Source organism: Xiphophorus maculatus, chromosome 2, assembly GCF_002775205.1.
Source record: "Xiphophorus maculatus strain JP 163 A chromosome 2, X_maculatus-5.0-male, whole genome shotgun sequence".
NCBI classification, from domain to species: domain Eukaryota; kingdom Metazoa; phylum Chordata; class Actinopteri; order Cyprinodontiformes; family Poeciliidae; genus Xiphophorus; species Xiphophorus maculatus.
The window spans coordinates 13,995,347-14,018,886 of record NC_036444.1 but is presented as its reverse complement, the minus strand read 5'-3'; the positions used below and the strand labels follow the sequence as shown (position 1 = coordinate 14,018,886).

Sequence of the window (23,540 nt, the reverse complement as noted above, 5' to 3'; positions counted from 1 at the left end):
GTTTGTTAGGCAGACCACTACAGGAGCACTTTCCTGTCATCAGCTTCTACAACTCTTTGAAAAACCCTGAATATTTGTAGGAACAAAATGTAATTTTTATTTATTTATTTATTTTTACAAGAACTTTTATTACATTTCAAATACATCCAATGAGTATGAGACTTCTAATTGTCAATTTGTATTTACGACTGAAATGTTCCGTATGAAATTAAAAGTTGAAACAAAAGTCTAAATAAAGCTTTAGCCTTTATATTTTTCTTTTACATTTAAAGCTATCTTCTTTTATATCAAAACATACTAAATTACATATTCAATTTCTTTTCAAAGACATTTACTTCTAAAGAGATTAATTGTTTCCTTTACAGGTTTATCTAAGATAAGATAAGAGAAGAACTGATTATTTGGGTATACAAAAAACAAGAACAAGACTTGCTGAAGTTCAAGACAAACATCAGAACACAAAATAAAGGAAATTTAAATGTAGCACTCTTGGTGCCAGACATGCAGATCTGACTGTTTTAGAAACTGGTGCTCCATTGGGATTTTCAGGCAGGCACAAGTTACCATCACCAGAGTTTACAGTGAATGATCCAAAAAAAAAAAAGAAAGAAAAGAAACTAATCACTTTTCAGCAGCTGCGTGGATGAAAATGCTTTGCTGATGTCAGAGAAGAATAAATGAGCAAACTGATATGAGGTGATGGAGAGATAACGGTAGATCAAATAGCCACTTGTTTTAACCAAGGCATGGGGAGTGCCATCCCTGAATGCACATGTCGAACCTAGAAGCAGATGGGCCACAGCAGAAGCAGACCACACCGAGTGCCACTGCTGTCCGTTTAGGATAAGAAACTAAGGCTATAATTTTCACAGGCTCAACAGAACATTAACAGGCTTGAAAATTGTTGCCTGCTCCAATTTATCTCAATTTCACCTCCAATATTCAGATGGTAGGGTCAGAATTTGGGACAAACAACCCGAAGGGATGGAGCCGTTCTTCCTGATCCCAAATTATAGGGGAACATTATGAGCCTGCCTGAGTACTGTTGCTGCCCATGTTCATCTCTTTATGACTGCAGTGTATCTGTCTTCTAATGGCAACATCAAGCAGGAGGATGAAGCAGGTCACAAAGCCCAAATCATCTCAAACATGGTTTATTTAACATGACACTCACTGCACTCCAAAACAGTCTCCGGATCTCAGTCTCAAAGAGCACCTTTGGGATGTGGTGGAAGGGAGGGTTTATATCATGGATGTCAGGCCAGTAAGTTTGTTGCAACTCTTTGAAACACTGAAAATAATAACTTGCTTATGAAAATTTGTTTACCGTAATTTCTTTTGTAACATGAACTTCTGTGACCTTTCCAAATGCACACAGTGTTAAGAGTTGCTTGTCAGGAGCCAGTAAGTGGTCTTTACTCAATTATAGAGGCTGGACATATTTCTTGCTCCCATGTTGAGCAGATGTAGAGATCATTGCACGACTAAGGGGTACGATAAGCAACAGGAGGATTTGACCAGCAGTCAATTCAAGGATAATTGTACTGCTTGATTATTGTAAAATATTGTGTTTGGCCAAGAAATGTAAATAACATCTTGTAAAAGGAAAGAACTGATTATAAAAGCAGATGTGAACCAACAGATTTTTTACCCATATTTATGTTGGAAGTGTTGAGGAGTTTTTGTTTTTTTTCTTCACTTGGAGACTTAAGGGGACCCTAACATGACGTCACTTTCCAAATATGGTAATGATGGGTTTTTGTAGATCTTCACAATGTAACAAAAAAAAATCTAATCCTCGTACAAACGTATCAATTTTTTTACATATAAATTAACTTTTTATGCTTTTGTCCATTTTCATTTACTTTGTGGTGGTAAAATAATGACGAAGGACATCACCCTTAATCTTAAAGTGGCAGTGTCCGCATTTAATGAACATTAATTGAAAATAAAAAAGCCATCATAAATTGTTACTTGTTATATGTTATGCTAAATAAGCACTCATTTCTTTGGATTCTGAATTACACTGATAAAAATGAAACCAGTTTGTACGTAGTCAGGCTCGGTGAAGAATCTCTTATCTAAATATTTGAGCTACGGATTCCTGAGAGTTTTGCCAGGAGAAAATGTTCTGTTTAGATGTCCGGTATGTGTAAAAGTTGGAGGCATCCTCCCCGTCGGAGTGTTATTGCAGCTTTAAAGGGTCCACAATGCCTTGCGGTGTCCCAGTTCTTCCAAGGCGATGTAGCTCTTTACCAGCAGGAGTAATGAAACAGGGAGAGGAGAGGCAGGAGAGAGAGGAGCGTTTTCCGCAGCTGAGCCCCAAGACCGCAGAGGACAAACACAAACTTTCAGGCAGCGGTCTGGAACGTCAGATCTCTGTTTTCATCTGGATTCATCCACGGCCTTCTTCTGTTTGTAAAACGTGATTTCCCCCCCCCCCTCTCTCCTTCCTATTTTGTCGCATTTCCTTGGAAGTGATTTATTGGGCAATGGTGAAACGAGACACATTTTGCGGAATCCGCTCTTTTACCTGTGTTTTCTCCTCAAACTTCCCCTCGGAGAGGGAGAACTGAGCTGGATCTGCTTTGTATCTTGAAGGTAGGATATTTAGTGTGGGCTGATTGCTGCAGACTGTTACCGCAGCTGAGCCAGTTTGTTGTATTGTAAGGCTAAAATAGCGGAAACATTTCCATAGTGGGACACTTCTGCTACTCTCTGATCCAACTACAGCCCGTTAACGCCATTAGAGGCTCATCCAGCCTTCACATAACTACAGTCAATACTCTTGCATTTTGTCTGTCCTTGTGTTTAGCGTTCAGCTCTAGTACAACTTAAGATCTTTATGTGTGATCTGATGGGATGCAGAGTTTTGTTCTCCTGGATTGTTGCTCAACAGGCCAAATGTTTTTGCAGAAGATTCTCCTAAAAAAGATTTTTCTCTTTTCCCCTACGGCTCGTTCTCAGTTCTTTCAGCCCATCTGGAAATGTTGTGAACTTTTCCGTCTTTGAAAGTGACGGAGTCAGACAAAGAGCTAGTATGGTAAACACGATTATTTGCTTAAGTATTCACGTCCCTTTTTAGAACCAACAATTTCAATGTATTTTAACATATATTAGATCAATACAAATGTAGTACATAATTACAGGGGAAAATTATAGTTATTATTGTTATTATTTATTTTGGAAATGAATTTTATTTGCGTGCCTTTGTAACTGGACTTGACTGGACCGTCCTAATTCCTAAATATGCCATGATTCAATGCGTTTTATTGGTTAGGTCTGTTGTGTGGCTGAGAAGTGAACATCAGTCCCAACCTCTAACAGTTTCCATCAAAAATAAATCAGTTTTCCCAAAAGCATTGAGGGAAAGCCTCAGTGGACCACAGCATGACGCTGCCACCAACATGTGTCACTGTGGTGATTTGGTGTTTGTTTTCAGTTCACTATTGAGCTGAGCTACCCCTACTCTTTCCCATCTTTAACTAGGACTTCTTGCTGTGTTATTTCAACAATGGCTTCCTTCTTGCTGTCTGCTTAATGCTCTCCTTGTCCTGCTTTATACTGCTTCACAACTTTATCCCTTATCAATAACTGAAAATACAATTGTTTTAAGCATTGTGTTACATTATGAGTTATAAGGAAACAAGTAAAAAGAAAATACAGTTCCTCAACTAGCAAAAATGAATCTACATAACCCATTTGCAGAACTGTTAAAGAGTGCATACATGTTTTAATACAAACATAGAAATAGAATGATGCAAATCAAGTTTACGGTACTCTTAATTACTCTTCGTTAGAATATCTTCTTCTGGCCAAAATTGATCATTGTTCTTGTTGATTCTTGTACCTTAACAAAATGTACATTCTAATGTTTTGGGGTTTTTTTGCTGCACTATTTAGGGGTGTTAGAATAAAGGGTGATGAATGCAAATGAACACCACACTTTAGATTTCTATGTTTGTTTTTTATCTTAAGGGGTGTGAATAGTTTTTCAGTGTACTGTAGTTCATTCCATGTTGTAAGGTAAGGTAGGTAAGGTAATTTTATTTATATAGCACATTTTGAGCAACAAGGCGATACAAAGTCTTGTTTATCTTACTAATCTACAAATATATACTCTGCAACAAAATTAGTCTGTGGTCAGATCAGATTTCAAGTTTTTTTTTTTTCTTATTTTAGCGACAGCCGCTAAAAAGTACGGTAAATAAATGCATCCATCCCAGCTGCTCATCTCTGCCCATTTAGCTCTGTATACGCAGCGCAAAGAAGTCGGCTCCAGATGATGTTTTACAAACCTCAGTAACTTGTAAAAATTGGCCAGATGCCTCCCGCAACCCTGCTGTGTTGCTGCTGCTCCTCTGCCCCGCTGCATGAGCCTCCTGCCTGCCCCTGCTGCTCCCTCAAAGCTGCCTAGTGAGCAGTGAATACGGCAGGGGAACAAAGGCGGCATTATAGCTGGCTGAACGTGCCGTCCAGATGTTGGAGATCCTGCCAGGACTAACCTCCCAAAATGGGAAGGAGGGGGTACTTTAGCTCGTACTAGTTTAACATCAACCAGGCGGACACAGAGAGAGGAGTTTGCAGCTCCAGGGTGGTGGGGTGTTGTGTGTAGCGTGACTGGATGTGGGTTTAATCCCAAAACTCCCCAGTCTTTAAAGTAGAGCTAAATAGTTCTAAGCTAGTGCTGGGCATTACTTATTCCCTTTAGTTTTTGTTTTTTTTTCTTCAGTGTAGCTTTGGTGCTGCAGATTGCTCAGTTGAAACACTTTTTGAAGTTTTTGGCAGAAAAAAAACATGTTGCATGCAAGTCAGTTCTGCTGAATAATTTAGAAAAAGTTTTATTCAGTGTTTCATCTTTTAGTTTAGCAACTAACATAAATAAACACTGCAAGTAAATACGAAAGGAATCTTTCACAATTATTCAAAATAAAGCGCTTGAAAGTAGAGACAGATTGCTGTCATTGCTCCCGAACATCAAGAATCTGTTGGCAGAAAGGAACCCATAACATTCTTATCTTGTTGTCATGGCCGGTTGCCTTCTGTCAGTGCAGGAATGTATCATCTGTTTGTTATCAGTTCCCACCCTCCAGAATCAAGGCCTTCCTCTGGTCTCTACTATGCTCTGTCTGTTTCATTGTACACACACTAAGCTGGCATAGTTGGCAGAGAGAAACGTCTTAACTGAAGTCACAACTGGAAGAATCTTAATGTTTAACTTCCACCATGTCAGAGTGTCAGACTGTTTTGATAAAGTCTTCTTTCTTTTGGCTCACATTTTGTCACAACCAAAACATTTAATCTATTTTATGTGCCTGATCAACACAGTACAAAGGAAAATAGAAATCCACAATAATGCATGCAGCACCTGCTTTTCTATGCAATTACAACTGCAAGTCTTTTCTGATATCTCTGTGATGACATTTTTTCTCATTTTTCTTTTCAAAATACATCAACATGGAAAATGTCACTGGAGACGGATTGGATTTAGGTTTGGCCTATTCTTACGTGCAAATATGCATTGACGCTAGACGTTTTTCTAATGTAAAGGTTTTCTTGACGTTATATTTAGGTAAATCCACCTTCTCATGAACCCTGACCAAGTTCCCTGTCGCTACATAAGAAAAGCTTTCACACATGATGATGCTGCCACCACTTTGTTTCACTGTAGGGATGGCACATTCAGCTTGATGTTCAGTGTTCATATTTTTGCCTTGCATATCAATTTGCAAGTAGAGGCTCTTGTAATCAGAGTACATTCCTCCTTATGTTTGGTGTGTCTCATGCATGACATGTCACAGACTGTACACCGAACATCTTATGGCTTTCTTTCAACAATAACTTTGTTGATAAAGGCCAGATTTGTTCTGATATTTAATATCCTATCTGAGCTTTGTTAATCCTCTCCCTGCCTGGCCTGTACGCTCAGGTGAACAGTCGTGTCTTGGGAGGTTTTCAGTTGTGCCAAACTTCTTCAGTTGTGAGATGATGGATGGAACAACACTGTTAGATGTTCAAAGGTTGGAATATTGTTTTTAAAGCACAACTCTGATTTAAAATTCTCACTGATCTGTCTGCCGTGTTCTCTGGTGGTGATGCTGTTTGTTTGCTAATGTTCTCTAGCAAACCTGTGAAGTCTTTATAACGTACTTAACAACGATGTTTAAACAGTGGTTTAATTACACACAGGTGGATTTTGTTTACGAATCTGGTGACTTTGGAATGTAATTAGTTGCACTGGATTTTATTTGGGGGTGCCAGATTAAAGAGGTTTGAACTAGGGTCATTACCGTATTGTTTATTATTATAAAGGAAACAATTATTTGGATTATAATTCACGATGATTAAGATAAAACCTAATTGATGATGCTTGTGAACCAAAACAACTATTTGGAATTGTACTTTTGTTATTTGAGCTATCTTCTCTACTACTTCCACGAGACCTTCAAAATAAGCTACCCTTTAAAAAAAAGAGTAAGGTATTCTAATAATACATTGGCCCGCCTTCAGCTTTTAGTACATCAGGCTTTTGCTGTGGCATAACTGCGATAAAAATCTCCAGTGTCGTAACATGTTTTTCCATCCAGGGTTTATTTTTTCTAGTGTGATGGAAGAGTTGGTAACACACAATTTCATTTCTAGCACACCTCCAAATGTCTCTGTTGGTTTAAGCTGTGGACATTGTGGTGCCCAATCATTGTGTGAAAATGATAACTCATGTTCCTCTTGCACAATGCATCATCATGGAAAAAGAAATACACTGATGGAATAACCTGGTTAGTATATTCAGCTGACCTCATTCTCCTCACCAATTCACACTAGTGCCCCCAACGGCTTGTATGGTTGGCCTGTGCATAATTTTATGCACCTCTCTTCTTATTCTGAAATGCCAATCTCTGTGGAGGAAGGTAAATCTGGACTCATGAGACCAAATGATCTTCATTCGTTGCTTCATAGTCCAATCTTTAAGCTATTTGCCAAACTGAACCCTCTTTATCCCACAATATCCTCACTGATCAGTGGTTTTCTAAAGGCAATGCAGCAGTTTAGTGGCTATCCTTTCAGGTTCCCTCACAGTGAAATACTCTTCAACACAGCCCTGAGTTCTGCTATCATTTTTGTGACCAAATTTTTAAGTGATCGCCAATAACTAGAGTTCCAAGTATTTTTTTTTTCCCCAACCACATTTCTTCTGCAAAGATGTTAGCTCCCTAATAATTTCACAACTTTTTTATGATGGGTTGAACAGTTCTTAACCTATTTTTAGCAGCTTGAGCAATCTCCTTAATTGTTATCTTTGTTTGATCCATGCCTATAATTTAATCCTTCTGAAACAGATCAACATCTTTTCTTTGACGTAGTTGTTTAAGAATTCAGATGCTAATCCCTGCATCAGTTTGGTTTAAGCAACTTGCTGCCAGCTGAAATATAATGATCAATCAATAATTAACCAATAAAAGGCTATGAACAATTTGATTTCTTAAATCCAGGTGACTTAGTCAGACAGTGATGGCTCAATAAAGTCTGTGGCTGTGGTGTAGTACTCATGAAAACCCCTAGAAAAAGCTCAAGGAGTGTGAAAACTTTTGCAGGACACTATACAATATTTGGTCTGAGATTTTAATCCCATAAATTAGACATATTTGTGTAGTCTCAGCACATGTTGGATATTTGGAAGAGCGGAAGAGCTTTCTGCCACCAGTGCCTAAACAATAAAACCGCCGTCTGGCTCTGATTGCTCGCAGAGATTCATTTCACAACAGAGCTGCTGCCAATTACAGCCCAGTAAAAATTGCTTGTAATTACATGTTGCTGTACTCGGTGCACAGTTTGACTTAAAGTTTGGTAACCAACAGAGAGGAGGGGTTCAGGCATTATTGTGATGTTGCTCAAGTCTGTGAGAAATATCCTTCTGTCTCTAATTAACAGCAATGTTGGGGACTTTTAGGAATCATGAACCTTTTGTTCTGAATTAGTCTGACTGTACTACTTGGTGTTCATGTTAATTACAGGGAAGAATTTTCAACACTGAGTTGTACGGCTGTATTGTCCTCTGTTTTGGGTGAACAATGGTCAGTGAATGTGGACAGGAAGTGGAACAGAATGTATTTGTGAGGCAGCAAGTGTTAGAAGGCTGGTGGTTTCCTGTGAGATCGTTTTGCTCAAGGCTTTTTTATTCGATGTAATGAGTGAGTGCTCGTTTTGTTTTCGTCCAACACACCGACTCTCGGCAAACAGGATACAAACACATTTCGGAAATCTGTGGTGTTTTCTGGTTCAGAATCAGAATATTTGTATTTCTAGAGTTTATTCCACTAAAAGAGCCACCCTTCCATTTATTTGTAACTCTGTATACCCATCCATCTGTCCTTCCCTCTTTCCATTAGTCCCTCCATTCATTTGTTGATGTCCATTATTCCCTTGACCCAATCAGCCGTCTCTTCATCCATCTTGTTATCCATCTATACCTCCATTTATCTGTATGTCTAACCATCCACCCATCTATGTATCCACTCTATGGTATTTGTAGATTCAATATTTAAAGCCTGACCACTGTACAATATCTGCCATAAATACATAGTAAAGTTTTGTGTTTGTGCAAGAAAAAGGTGTAAAAAGGACCGAGATGTTTTGTGTAAGAACCAGAGCAAAGTCCTAACCTGCACAATGCAGGCAAGCTGTGACGCTAGACTGCTTGTAAATTCAGCAAATGCATTGTAGCGCTAAGTAACTAGACTTTTTCCCTTTTTGTGTGTGTAACTGAAGGTATATTAGTTGCATTGATGCACCCACGGGAGCATATGGTAGAATGTTTACACCAGCAGCCAGCTGAAGCCTTTTCTCTGCCAGCTTGGTATGCTCCTGTAGGCCTGGAAAGTTGTCATCAGCAGCCGGGGAAGCAGGCTGCTTGGTGCTGCTCACACACTTTTCTTCTTAGTGAAGAATGCAGGTCCAAACATTATTACTCAACACTGGACTGTAACAAATGAGAACAGACACTCAAATCATCTGGATTTGAGGTTTTGCAGAAGTTTATCATCTCAGCTGGGCTGTAATAGAAATCCAAGAGCTCATCTGCCTCGTGGAATGCTTTTCTGGCAAAATGCAGACTGCACAAATCAGGAGGCGGGCATCCCCCCAGGCTCCGGCTCTGACGGGCCAACAGAATAGAGCTTGCAGAGCCCAGGATGGCACTGTGCCCTGCACCGCTGTGCTCGTATCATTAGTTGGGTTCTCTGTGCTAATGTCAAGAAATACAACATGAATGAAGGGAGCTCTGAGTCTGAGCTGCAGCTTTTTAATTTATGTAACTCAAAATGTAGTGTCTCTTTGGAAATGATTGCAACATTTTGTCATGTTGCAGCCACGAATATCAGTGTATATTTTATGATAAGTCAACCCAGAGTAGCAGAACGATTGTGAAGTGTAAGAACAATGATACGTAGCTATTTCAAGAATTACAAAATAAAGTTGAAAGTGTTACACAGATCTTTCAGTCCTCTTCACTCTGATATCTCTAAATAAATACCTGTTCCTTCAGAACTGGATTTCAGAATAAAGTCCATCTGTGTGTAATTTTATCATTAGATTAAATCCAGTTCTACTACGAATGCCTTAGATATTTGTCAGAAAACATTAGTCAACTAACAGCATCATGGAGACCAAGAAATAGATCAGATGGGTCTGAAAGTTGTTGAGAAGGTTAGGGCAGGATTAGGTTATAAAACAATATTTTAAGATTTGGACATCTGACTGAGTGAGAACTGTGCAATCTGTCATCTTAAAATGGAAAAACTATGACAAATGCAAACCCACAAGCCATGACTGTCCACCTGAACTGACAGATTGGGCAAGAAAAACTGAGAAGCAGCCAATATGGTTTGAAGAAGCTGTAGAGATCCACAGGAGGAGGGAGATTCCTTTGAGAGGTAAACTGTTAGTCATATACTCCAAAAATCTGGCCTCTCAATGGGTAGAATCAGTTATTTTTGTAAAAAAAAAAAAAATCCACAGGAAGTCCCAGTTGAACCATATGGAAGTAACAGCAAACATGCAGAGGACGGTGATCTGGTTAGATGACACCAAAACAGAACTTTTGGACCTATTTGTGACAGAAAATTAAGTCTGCACATCACCCTAAATGCACCAACAGAACTCACTCTTGAAACATGAGATGACAGCATCATGCTGTGGGAATTCTTTTCCTCCAGAGGGGCAAGAAAACCAGTCAGAGCTTATGGGAACAATGGATGTAGTGAGATACACTCACACCTAAAATGAAATGGTTAAGATTGCAAAAAATATACATGCATTAGGATGGCCTAGTCAAAGTCCAGACCTAAATTCAACTGAGAATCTGTGGAAGCAAAGGCAAGTTATTCAGAGGTACTAATTATGTTGGTGTATCACCTAAAATCCCGATATATTATTTTTAAAAACCTCAAGCAGTTGTGTTTTTTCACTTTTAGTATTTCCATACCCTCCCCATCAGCTGAGCTGTAGTGCCCTCTTTACTTCAGGTCCAGTACTATTACTGATTTTGAAATTGCTTTTAAAAAAGGGGGGGAAAAAAGGTTTGATTCATAGAACATAAAGATTTCCCTGTTTGCTTGACTGCGAGTGTTTTCCAGCTCCTTCTCATCCTTCAGTGCTTCAGTGCCATTTAAGGGCCGTCTGAAAAGAAGGACAAAAGCCCTTTCTGACCAGCTGTGTGTGTGTGTGCCAAGAATAGAGCGTGCAGGCGACACTCTAGGACCTGCAAATACGAAGCAGAGTTTTGATGTTTTTGTACAAAAATGAGATTCTCTGAACAGAAACACATTTTTATTTTTATTTTTCAAACAATCAGGCAAGCAGTTTTCATTCCTGGAGACTTTTTTTTTAGATGCATTTTCAATGTTTCTCAAAAAGTAGCCTTCAGCTAATTAGTCCAACTCCAGTTGTTTGTCCTTCTCTGCTGCCCTGAAGGGCTGCATGGGGTTTGGAATACTTGCAAAAAAGCAGTTGGCTGGGGTAAGGACAGACTGACTGGAGTGAATGACTTTGTGAATGTGGACAAGGAATACCTGAGCTGGGGGAGGTGTAATTGGGAGGGCTGGTGGACAAAGGGTCCTTTTCACACAGCTGTGTAGGTTAGATTCATAGAAAGGGATACAGATGGGCCGTTCATTCTGACCCGACTTACTGTCCTTGAAGAGCATGTCGAAGAATTCCTGTCAGTAATTATCCACATCTTGATACCTGCTTTGTGAATCCATGAAGAACAATTTAAAAAGCAATGATTATGTTAAAATATTCTTTTTTTTAAATTTTGGTCATGATTTTCTTTTTAGACCCTTCCCATATTTTAATCCCTGTCACATCTTGTCCTTTCTGAAATAATGTTTCTGTCATCCCTGCCTCAATCTAATACCCAGTACAAAAGCAGGAACTGGCCTTGGGAATGTCTGCTGGCAGATTCTTCCTGCACCCCCAACAGTCATGTACCTATTCATAGAGAGGAACAAAACAACACTGTTAAGGCCAGGTGGCCAGGCATGCCTGGAGTCCATTCTCCGCTTGGACACTCTTACATGTTATAATTTTCTCCTGTTGTGTTCTTTGTGGATGTAAAACTTTTGCTGCTATACTACAAACGGGTGGCTCAGTCACAAGCTCTGTAACTTTGGCCGTACGACTGCATCGTGACTAACCGCTTCCTGTTTTCCCCTTTGTTTCCTACACAGTACATTAGAAAGAGGGATTTCCTGCGAACTGCCATCATTCCAGCCTTGAATAATGTTGGGGGCCACACACCATAACGGCCCCGCTCACTTCTGAGCCCAAAATGGAGCTGAAGGTCTGGGTGGATGGCGTCCAGAGGGTTGTGTGCGGTGTCACAGAAGCAACCACCTGCCAGGAAGTGGTGATTGCTCTGGCCCAGGCTATAGGTAAATATTCCTGTTTTTACAAAAAGCTCACCAGGGGTATAATCTGTCCCTTAGCCTTAGAAGGAGGTTTGGTTTCTCCTCGCCCACCCCCCCACCCCACCCCCTCCCATGCCTATTTACGTACCATAGTTACTTAGAGGTTTTTTTATTTTGTTGACTTTCAGAATTTTACGAGGTCTTATGAAAGATCTGGTGTGTGCTTTAGTTAGAATAATTTATAAAATAAGTAGTCAAATAAAATCAGTGGAGAAGTTTTACATTTCCCAGTTGTGGGACAGTGGAGAAATTTCGATTCCATTACACATTTCTATACACTGTCCCCATCGGCATTGGGATTGTCAAGGACTTGACTCGATCCAGCTCAATTTGTTAATCATGTTACGATTCCTGAAATGGGAATCATTCATGTTGGAACCCCGCAGCTCTAATCTTTTGGCCTGTAGGGTGTTTTTCAGTACAGTGTGCAGAGCAGGTCACAAAACACAGAGGACCAAGAGATAGCAACAGCTAATATAGCCTTTTTATTAGCAGCATCTATACCATGACTTGCAGCTTAATTCTCAAACATGTTTTCAGACCTTTAAAGTCTTATTTTGCTTCATATTACAAGCATAATTTTGGTTATAGTTACATTTTCAAACTCTTTCTAATCACCACTACACCTTTGTTGCACATTTGGTCTGAAGTTTACGAGATTAGCGTTAGGATCTGTTATTTAAGTCAGTAAAGATTCAGCAACATGCAGTTACTGGTGGTGCATTTAGGGTCAAATATGAAATGAGTAAATATTTGTGTAGTGGTTGAAAATTAAGATTTCAAGTGTAATGCCAATCTGCTTGTTTGTTGAATAATGTGACATTTTATTGAATCTGAAATCACCAAAAAGTGAACTGATTTCTGATGAGGAAGAATTTTTCTTTTTGAATTTCAACATAATTTTGAGTTATTGCACAAAATAATAATAAGTAGAAGAATATTTAAAAATAATAATAAATTTATATTTCAAGATTAAAACCTTTGGTTTGAGAAAATGTGACAAATGATACATTATCTTGAGATAATTGCGTTAAAAGGACACTTTCAGCCATGTTATTCGTCAGCTTACAAATACATTGTGCTGATCTTTTTGACCCACAAATTTAATCAATCTGCATTATTGTTTAAGAAAAGCTATCAAGTTCAGAAAAACCTTGGCCCTGACAGTCGAGTGTGTGAGTTGTGCACACTCACACAACTCGTGTGCGATTGTGCTTCTTTGCATTGATAAATATTCTCCAATAATCATAGTAAGTTTCTCTAAAATGCCAAACTGTCGCTTTTAGACAGAGAAAGAGGTCCTGATGACGTAAGCAACTGTCATCTCTCAAGCCTTCATTTTAGGCTCCTGCTGGGAAATGGTGGGCCATAATCAGGGGCTATATTGGAGCTTTCTTGGCTTTACGCACCCCGCTTTTCCACATGGCTGCTGCAAAAATGGGGGCACTTGAGCAGAATGTATTGACATCACTTCCCACTAAGCGCAGGAGGACGAAGGAAAGTCTGACTCATCCCCTTCGTATCCTGCCAAACTATGAAAGCAGCACTTCTCTCTGAGCCCCCTGCTCTGCCTTTCAATGTTCCCCACACATACACCACTCTAACGGATCAAACGCAAATAATGATTTTGCACTTTGACGTTTATTGAGCGTTTCTGTGTATGCACTTTTGTAGGCTTTTATTGTCAAATGTGAAAGAAATCTATGTTATAATCAATGACCCAAATGGGAAAAGCTGTTGAAGTGCTGAAACTGCAGAAAACCTTTTACTCTACAGATTTATATTTGTTTAATTTTCCATTGAATGCAACACTTTTAAAAAGTATTCGTACCCCATTAAACCACAAACTTCAACATATGTCATGTATTCTTCACTTAGAGCAAAGAAGTTGATGCATCGCTTTCAAAATAAAATTTACAAGTAAAATTTGCAAAGCTTTATTTCAGATTGGATGAGGGTTTGTAAAAATCAACTTTATTGCAGATTTTATTTGAATTAGATCCTAAATCAGATTAATGTGTTTTAACACATTAGTGTGCTGTGATATTGAGCATTCAATTGTTACTCTGGCGTGTTTTATGAGAGTGTTTTATTACTCAACATACAGTGAGTATGTATCAAATATCTCCTGCAACAACAAAGCAAAAATCCCTGATACTGTAGATTTAAAATTGTACGGTTGTAGTTGTACTATCACTTTTAGCACCACAAATGTCAAAACAGCGACCAGTTCTGCCATTTTGGATCTCGCCATTACGATGCAGAGGTGCAGGTCGTTGACGTAACCCGTACAGCCCCAATTCTCCTATTTTTGCACATTTTCAACCTTATGTACACGTCGACTGAATACGCACTTCATAGAGAGGTGTAGGATGTAGTGCAAGTATTGGGACGGGGCTCCTTTCAACCGATTCTTCCACCTGACATGTGGATCCATGCAGTGGATCTATGACTTCTTCTCAGTGGCGTGCCGTGGGGTTTCAGTCAGGGCCGTCAATAGACGTCTGCTATACCTGAACAATACTCACGTTTTGTAGGACAACGCAAGAACTGTGCACTACACCAAACCGCAGGCATCCAATAATATGTAAATAAAAAAAAATATGCCAAGTAAAGCAACAATGCATATGTCAAGCAATATATCTAGAAGTTCTTCTGACTGTTGCTCTCCTTATCCAGTCTGTTGGCTTAGAACACCCATGTATTATTAGGATTGATGTTGTGCTGTATTTTCTCTACTTACAAATGAATGGTTGAGCAAAGCTGTGTACGATTTTTAGGTTTAGAATATTGTTTCAAAACTTAACTCTGCTTTAAACTTCTCTATGACTTTATCCCTGACATGATGGCTGTATTCTCTGGTCATTATGATTCTGTTTGTTTTCTATCAACTCTCTGAAGTCTTCACACAGCAGCTGTATGTGTGATGGGATTTAAAATAAAACATCTTGTGAAATATTTTTGAAGACAATAAATCATTTTCCTTCTAATTCTCAGTTATGTTACATGCTCAGTGTACACCACCCCTCCTATTTTTTATTGTATTTTTTCTGTTCATGTATGTTTACTTGAGAGGAGTGGAGGGGGGAGAAACTTCTCAGTTATGTTGGACACATAAAACTCCCCAAGTTCTGCTTTTTGCCTCTGGTTTCTTTAAATGTGGTTTTAATTTTTTGCTAATTTTGTTTAAGAGACACAAGCACAAAAAATACTGGGTGAGAATTTAAATCTCAGCTTTTTTGCAACAGAAGTGCTTCTAAAAAGCAGTTTGTTTCTGAGTGAAAATCCTTCTTCTTTAATATGTTTGTTTTGAAGTTATTCTCTCCATTTTCATCAAGACAGTTTTTATCATTCCTGTTCAGCTTTGTGTTCAATGCATTGTGATGTCATCTCTAACAATGCATTATTTTAATGTGCTTCTTGTTTTCAGGTCGCACTGGGAGGTACACTTTAGTTGAGAAATGGCGGGACACAGAGCGCCACTTAGCCCCTCATGAGAGCCCAGTGGCCTCTCTGAACACCTGGGGTCAGTACGCTGGTGACGTTCAGCTAATACTTCATCGCACGGGCCCCTCGCTCACCGAACGCCCCCCGTCAGAAGGCCCCCCACTTAGGGGTCCTGAACGCGGCCTCCATCGTCAGAGCCTACCTCCTCTTGCAAAGCTCCGTCACCCCAACGATGGCTCTCTTCACCGCCGTGAACCGCGCCGGAAGTCTCTGACCTTCACCGGTGCGCCTCGGAGCCTGAGGGAGATCCTGAGCGGAGGCCGGATCGGGGATGCCGAGGGGAAGCGGAGGCTCCTTCTGGGAAACGGGGGCATTCACCACCATGCAGGGCCGGCCTTTGGCACGGCTCCCCCAGGCCTGTGGACCTGTCGCATGGAAGATTTGGTCAGACTGGTCAGTCTGCAAAGAGAGACTCTGACCGTGCTGGAGAAGAAGCTGGAGGCGTACGAGGCCGAGCTCCAGGACTGGTCTGAGGGCCGAGGGGGGCGAGGGGCTGGGTGCGCTGCAGATCTGGGTAGAGGTGGAGGGCTGTTGGAGGAGATCCTGAGGCTTGAGAAGCACCTTAGGAAGAATGAGGTGGAAATGGAAGAGGAAGAGTTTTGGGCCACTGAGCTGCAGATTGAGATAGAGAGCGAGAGGCAGCTGGAGGAAAGACTGCAGGAGCTGCGTGGACGACTGCAGGGCTGCGAGATGGAAATTAAAGAAAAGCTCACAATGTTAAAGGTATGTTATCTATTGAGAGATTTTCTCTGTAAATTCGAAGAAAATAGATTGTGGTCTAAGAGTAGATGTGGGTTTGGTTTTATTTTCTGCATTGCCGTGTCTTTTGCTTGTCAGGGGGTAGAAGCAGGCCTTGAGGAGGAGAAGCTGCAGAGAGAGCGCCAGGAGACCCAATGGGTCAGTGAAGCTGAGGCGCGAGCTCAGGTCCTCCGGGTCAAGGCAGAGTTGAAGGCCCAAGAGAGACAGGCCATCCAGCTGGAGAGCAGCTGCAGGGCTGTGGACAGATCACTTGGACAAAGCAGTAAGAAACTACAGGTGAGTTTTTCTAATTCAGTAACCAGATAGTTAGTGTTTTTTTCTTCTTTTTTTTTAAATGCTGCTAAATGTTCACTTATATCATCCATCCTTTTGTCCCTCTCTCTCTCTATTAATCATTCCTTTGCTTCATAACATGAAATGCATCTTTACCAGTGAAAACTAAAAGCATAAAACCTAATTAATTAACACATTTCTACATTTAAAATTAGCATTTAGCCCCCTTCAGTGCAACACATGCTGCAATAGTCCAGAAATCTTGCAGGTCTCCAGTAAGTCACACTGCGAGAGCTCAAGAATATAAAAACTTGAGAGCAGCTTTAGAGCAGCAGAATCATTCCGGAAAGGTCCGACAGAAATAACAGCTCAACAGAGAAGAGAAATCAAGTTACTGGTTTTATTGCTTTCATTATCAGAGCTGGACTCCAAGAAGAGAGAGATGAGGTGAGACAGTCCCAGCTGTGAAATCACTCAGGACTTCGATAAACAGGACCACAATGAGACGCCTGTTGGAAGGTTGTCACTCCAAATGGCTACAGAATATTCTAGTTGTCTGCTCCTTATTTAAGGGTTGTAAATAATCTTTAATTTATTTATCTCATTTCAAGTTCTTGAAGCCTTCAAAAAGTTTTTCTTGAGTGCCATCTTGCAGCATTTTAAATTTGTGCACCCTTTTGCTGCTTTCATAGATGTTTTTATTTATTTTCAGTTTAATTAGTTTCATCTTGGAAAATGGACGTTTAGACAGATTGGGCTTAAACAGATTTCAATTTTGGCAGCTGTATGTAGAAAACTTAAATGGCCAGAGCCAAAAAAACACAAAGATAAACACAAAGTTTTCTTTTTGTTTTTTTTATTTACCCAAGTTGCTAAGTTGACGCTCCAAAAATTTTCTTCAAGCTAGAAAAAACCTCTGCACCACTGCTGCTGTGTTTTGTTTCTGTGCTCTGACCACTCTAACCCCTGATGGCTCACACTGAGCCGGGTTCTGTTGAAACTTGCTTGCTTTGAAGGAGGGATTGCTGGAAAACCAACAACTTGATGCAATCAGCTTAAAGAGAATTGAAATCTCTGGTACTTGAGCTAATAAAATATGCTTTTGGTAATTAAATTCCACTATTGCACAATAAATGCGCTATAAACATTCTGCGAAAATCATTCAAAATCAGTAACACGGATATTGAGCTTGTAGTTATGGGTTGAAGTCTCAGATTGAAATTGTCTTTGGTTCTCTGCAGTGTGAGTTGTCATTTTCCTTGCTGCTGTTTCAGGACATGCAGCAGGAGCTGGAGCAGCTGACCAAGGAGCTGCGGCAGGTGAACCTGCAGCAGTTCATCCAGCAGACTGGAACCAAGGTCACAGTGCTGCCCGCTGAACCAACGGAGGAGGACTGTGCAAACAGCAGCTCTGGTTCAGGTAATGAAACGTGTCTTCAGTGTTACTTAAAACCTTTTCCAGGAAACTATGAACTGTTCAATGACATGAACTGACAGTGCAGTGTGATCTGACCTGATGCAGTTCGTTTTAGAATAACGGTGCACTTTGATTTAAAAAGACATCATGTGTGTTGCATGTAAAAAAGACGACAAAGTTCAGTGGGAGTGTTGGAAAATCATTTCGTCCGTCAAGGTGCACTTTGTTCTGTGGCCGCAGTTCTTGACAACCTGCTGAGAGAAAATGACTCAGTTCTGTCTTGCATCTCTGTGCGTCAGTATGTGAAAGGAGAAAATAGCTGTAAAGAAAAGTACATGCAGTACGGCTCTTTGTTGCTGTGTAAGTGGTGGTTCTGAAAGGCTGCAGCAGCTCTGCCGTCTTGTAAATTACCAGCAGAGAGCAGATGCTCCTCAGGAGAGCGATGCACCATGAGAGGGAAGCGAAGGTTTGTTCTTAAAAATCATACAATGACTCTGTAATTTGTGAAACTTTTTCTTTTATGTCTGAGCTGAAGAAAAACACACTTTCTTGGCAGAAAAGAAATCTAAAATGTGCTTTTAAAAGGTTTGTGCAAGGAGGAAGATCGGCCCTGGTAGAAACAGATGTTGAGGTTTTTTTAGGGCCCCCTGCTGGTTTGTTAAACCTAATGTTGCATGTTCCACACAGGCCAGATTGACTAATGTACTAATTATACACATTCTGCATAAAACTTTCTGAGCTAACTCAACAGTTTCTGCTGCTTCCATCTGAGCTGAGAAAAAGAGTCTGTGAATTGAACCAGTCATGTTATTCTCATTCTGTTATAAGCTCATTTTTGTTTATTTTTATAGATCAGAAAGGCTGAATAAAATCACAGCTGAAATTAAATATAAAGAAGTAGATGTTATAGTCGTTAATGTGACCATCCTGGGATTGATCGCCTACCTTGAGACCTTTGCTGCAAATCTTCTCATCCCTTCCCTCTGACCATTTCCTGTATTGTACCGGTCAATAAAGGCCACTAATGTCAAACAAATCTTTAAAATGAGGAAAACTATATATTAATTATCTACTCACCAGTTAACAGTAAACTGTCTACATATGATCGGGCTTGACCAATATAAGAGGAAAGTGAGTGGTGCTGTGGTGGATACCTGGACCATAAACAAGGCTTGATGCCTCATTAAATCCTCGGCTGGGTTTTGTGAGCAATAAGGTCTCAGTACTGTATATACAAATGCACTGAGTTAAGCTTTTTATTTCTAAGCACACCTTGGATCATTACTGTGTTCCTTACATGCGCTTAACTTATACACAGACATGTTAAAGGCAATTATGAAGATAGCACTTTTATTGTGTACATTTTTTGAGGTGAATTCATTATATTGAATATAATGCACTGTTTTTTTAAATGGGCAAAAATGTAAATAGGTTTATAGATTTACAAATATATTACCCATTACTTTTTTGGATGCCTTTAAATCTAAACTGTTAAAATAATCTGGACCGGGATGATTTTTCCTTCTAGTTTTTCTGCTACTTCTGTAAAACTATTGCTGTGGGATTCTACATGACACGCCCACTGTTATGGTTTCCATTATGTAAATTAATAAGTGCTTGATTATCCTCTAATAACCTTGCATAGAAGAGTGAGCATGATGAATTTTCTTTGTGGCATAAAATTGACTCCACTCCTTTTGCAAAGCTCAGCCTTGCCCCCTGGTGGCTCCAAAGAAGGAGTGCATAACATCATGTTTGTTTTAAATTTTCTTTCTTCAAAATTTCTGACAAATTTATAAGGCATTGACAGAAATTACTGTCTTTTATATGTATTTTAAAGGAAACTGTATTAGAAATAATAGGCGGTTAAAAAACAAACTAGTCAAATTGTCAACCTTATGATTGTCAAGTGGAATATTTGTCACTTTTATGAGTTCTCTAATGCATTTCCTTGTGTCTTAGTGTGAAAGTTTGCTAAATTTTGACGTGAACCATCTCAATGCTGAATAAGAAAACGCTGCTCAATTAAAAGCTGAAGTGCAGTCTTATTTTCTCTGTTGCTTGTTTCCTGGTCAGATTTGGCGGTGCTGACTGGCTCGCTGAAGCGTCCTGTGTCCACCCAGCCTTTGTCCAGCCACCTCCGCATCCTCGCCAACCCTCTTAGCTCTGGCCTGAACCCAGAGGGGATCTACGTCTGACCCTAAGCAGGACATCTCTCAAGACTATGCATTCTTTGTTTTTAATCCTATAGTGTGAAGTGTAAAGATATGGTAAACATACAATCTCTGAATGAAAATAATCGAGCGCTTAGTGGAAGAAAACACCAATTGGCAGGTATGGTCAGGAAAAAAACCACTGCACCCTATTGACTGGTGCATCCATGTTTTCCATTTCTCTCTGAAACATCTGGCTGTTGTGGACCTTCTCCATCAGCATATCCACTTATTGTACTTTCACTTTACTACCTGCTGAATGATTTATATTCATCTTTTTGCCTTTTAGAAAGCGACCATGAGAATCTTTGTATATGTACGTTTCTCTCTCCAGCAAAATGTCGGGTTCTTCTTGAAGTGAAGGATCCACTTGTTTGTAGTAGAGCTGTGAACAATCCCTCCCTGTGCTCTGTTGGTTCAAGTTAAAACTATGCACAAATGGTTCATATTTTTGTTACTGAATGTTCCTGTGTGTACTTACCAAAATGAAGGCTTACTGTAGATGTTTGTACTCTTTAGCTTTATTCAGTGAGTGCATTTTATTCTGAAGTTGTGCATTCCTGCAGTAATGGCTGCATATTAAACCAGTGTTAATTCTCCTTTTTAGCTGTATTTTTTTGTTGTTCAACGACAACAACGTATATATATATATATATATATATATATATATATATATATTCTGAATGTATTTTATGCTTGTTTATCTTATAGATTGTGTGTGGCCAAAGATTGAGCTTGTTGCATGATTGTGCTGGCGGCCATCTTTGAATGTGCAGAGAGTTCTCAAAGCCAATTGGTCGACCTGGCAGTGGTAGTCATAAAATGGACAGTTGCAGCTACGACATGAAGTAAGAGTGTGAGTATGTAATTGAAATGGCTTGTGTGCATTTGTCTGCATGCGCGCACACGTAGTGTGGAATTTTGAAGGTTTGAAGCACTTGTTAAATCATGAAAAATGAATGTTTGTCTGCATATATGACAGCAATTCAAGAAATTTGCCTATGTGTGAGTGCAGAAAAGCCAAGTTATGAAGCTTCACTTAGGTTGTAGTTAAGCTGCTAAACACATCAAAGTGCCTTATCCTCATATTGTTAATGGTGTTTTCCAGATACAGCATAGAGGAGGTGTTATGGAGGGCGTTGTTGGAAAAATCATTAGTTGAGATCAAGACAACTGTAGAATTCAGTGCTGGTATGCAATGTGAGCAAAAGAAGCTACAACCTTTCTTTCAGTGTTTTGTAGTGTTTTGTAGGAATGTCAAACTAAACCAGAAAGATCTGTACTTTGTCACTGTATTGTTACCGTAATACTACATGCAACAGTTACGTTTCTAATCGTTTTTCCTTTGTTTTGTTTTTTTACTTGCAACACGTGTACTGTAATTTGGATCAGAACTTTCACATTGTTGTGGTCACTGTTTACAACTTCATATCTTCTTGAGCTCTAATAAGATGTCAACTTTAAATAACTTTTGTTTCGTTTTTCTTGCCTTAATCTACTGCAGATTGTGGCCAGTTGTGTATGGCTGTAACAGATTGCAGATATGATATGGATTGCATGGTTCAATAAACCATCTGAATAAAATAATGCTGTGTGACTGGTGTTTGCTGGAATTATCTATGACTGAGGACATAAGAAACAATGATCTGACCACAGACTCCACACAGTCATTAATTAAACTAGAATTCCAATAGGGGAAAAGCTACTTTTTCTTTTCAAATTTAAGAAGGAAAGTAGCACTATAGTGACAGATATAGTGACCAAACTTCTTCTGAAGTGGATCTACTTCTGACCAAGTGGATCTAGGAAAGGTTATGGGGACTTTTCCAAACAAATGTATAGCATTGTACAGAGGGGGAAAATATTCTCAAGTGAAATCCATTTATCATATCAGGTGATATGGTGATAGACAATATAATGCTCATAGAAATTAACTAAAAACACATCTTAAGATTTATAAGTCTTATATAGTATGCTACATTGTCATTGGGAAAGACACTGAAAAAGGACAACTTGTTTGAAGAAGTTGAGGGAGAAAGTTCATTCTTTCTTAAAAAGAACATTAGAGTCAGACTGAAGTTTGAAAAGTTGCATCTGAATGAGCCTCAATACTTTTTGAATAATGTCCTTTAAGTTGTTCAGGCCACAGTGGAGAGGTTTTTACCCTGATACACAGAACCATCTTGGCTGGAACTAAGCAACATATCAGCACAAATACTTCATACTTCAGTCTACTTTACAAAGACTGTCAGGTTTGGTGGTGGCAGGATGATGATTTTCACTGGTTAAAGTCTAGACCTCAGACTGAAATGCTATAAAAACACTCTACAAGAACAAACAATTAGCTCTACCTCAATAACTAATGTGTGATTGGTCAGAAACCTGAAGTGGGTGTGGTTATCACACTACTGAGGTACGTCAATGTTTTGCTGTAAAAAGTGGTTCTTTGAGCTTTTTACAAAGTTATGCATGAACTTCAATTTTCATGCATAACTTTCCCTATTTTCATTTAATTATTTTAGAAAAAGAAGAACAACAGTATGGAATCTATTGTCTGTTTGAATTATTTTAGAAACTGGTAGACACCAGACCAAACGCCTGAGAACTGAGGGGATCTACTTTTTTTCTTCTCACTAATCCACTGATCGACCAGAGCAACAGTTCAAGCTTTAGACCAGCAGAGGGAGACATTTCCACAGGAATAATAGTTTGAACCAAAAGGAGGCTATCCAGAATAAATGTCTAAAGTTTTGATAATTGTAAGAGACATACTTATCTAATAGTAATACAAGTAAATAAAAAGCTCAAAAGTATAATATATAACAATGGAAATAATCAGAAATCTCATCTATTGGTAACAGCACCATACATTAGTGTTTTGTTGTAAATAGCAGCTTGTTTTGCCTGAGTTACAACTGATGAGTCCTTTCTGTTTTTCCTGTTATTCATCTGGACTGAGCAGCACCAACTCTAAGGTTATCATTAAACTTTCTCACCTGAACTGATTCTAAGCCAAGTAGCTATTCTAAGATATGAATGACTGTTTCCTTATTTGCATCATTTGAACTGTTAAACTATAACAATGTGACAATGTTTGTGGGATTTTAGTGAGAAGTGTGGGGTGGAGAATGAAAATAAACTTTTGGCAATCATGATGGATTTACTTAAAAAAAAGCCTTAGGCAATAAGCTTGAAATTTTAAAATGTTCTGTATTAATTATATCTGACTTATTTGGGAAAAATAAGTCCCAAATAAGATGAGAAATGGGTTCAAGTAAGCGCTCAACATGTTTTGAAAAGAATAACTATGAGCCCATTAATGGAGAGAACAAAAGAATGGTCTTGATCATGCTTGAAGTTTCTGACAAGCTGGGAGGAGGCCTCCTGTTTTTCCATCAGACTGCAC

At 39.3% G+C, this 23,540-nt stretch overlaps 1 protein-coding gene across 2 annotated transcripts; it reads left to right on the top strand.

Annotated features, from left to right (window-relative positions):
- The first annotated feature begins 2,209 nt into the window (after positions 1-2,209).
- Positions 2,210-21,721, top strand: LOC102233915 (ras association domain-containing protein 8-like). Of its 2 annotated transcripts, none has more exons than XM_005802249.2 (6): positions 2,210-2,601; positions 11,727-11,930; positions 15,397-16,196; positions 16,311-16,508; positions 17,780-17,924; positions 19,998-21,721. In XM_005802249.2, the coding sequence occupies exons 2-6, from the start codon at positions 11,828-11,830 to the stop codon at positions 20,117-20,119; spliced, it is 1,368 nt and encodes a 455-aa protein (XP_005802306.1). In that variant the 5' UTR covers positions 2,210-2,601; positions 11,727-11,827; the 3' UTR covers positions 20,120-21,721. The 2 variants fall into 2 exon arrangements, with proteins under 2 accessions (XP_005802306.1, XP_023205285.1); XM_023349517.1 differs by lacking the exon at positions 2,210-2,601 and adding an exon at positions 2,645-3,043.
- Positions 21,722-23,540: the final 1,819 nt, after the last annotated feature.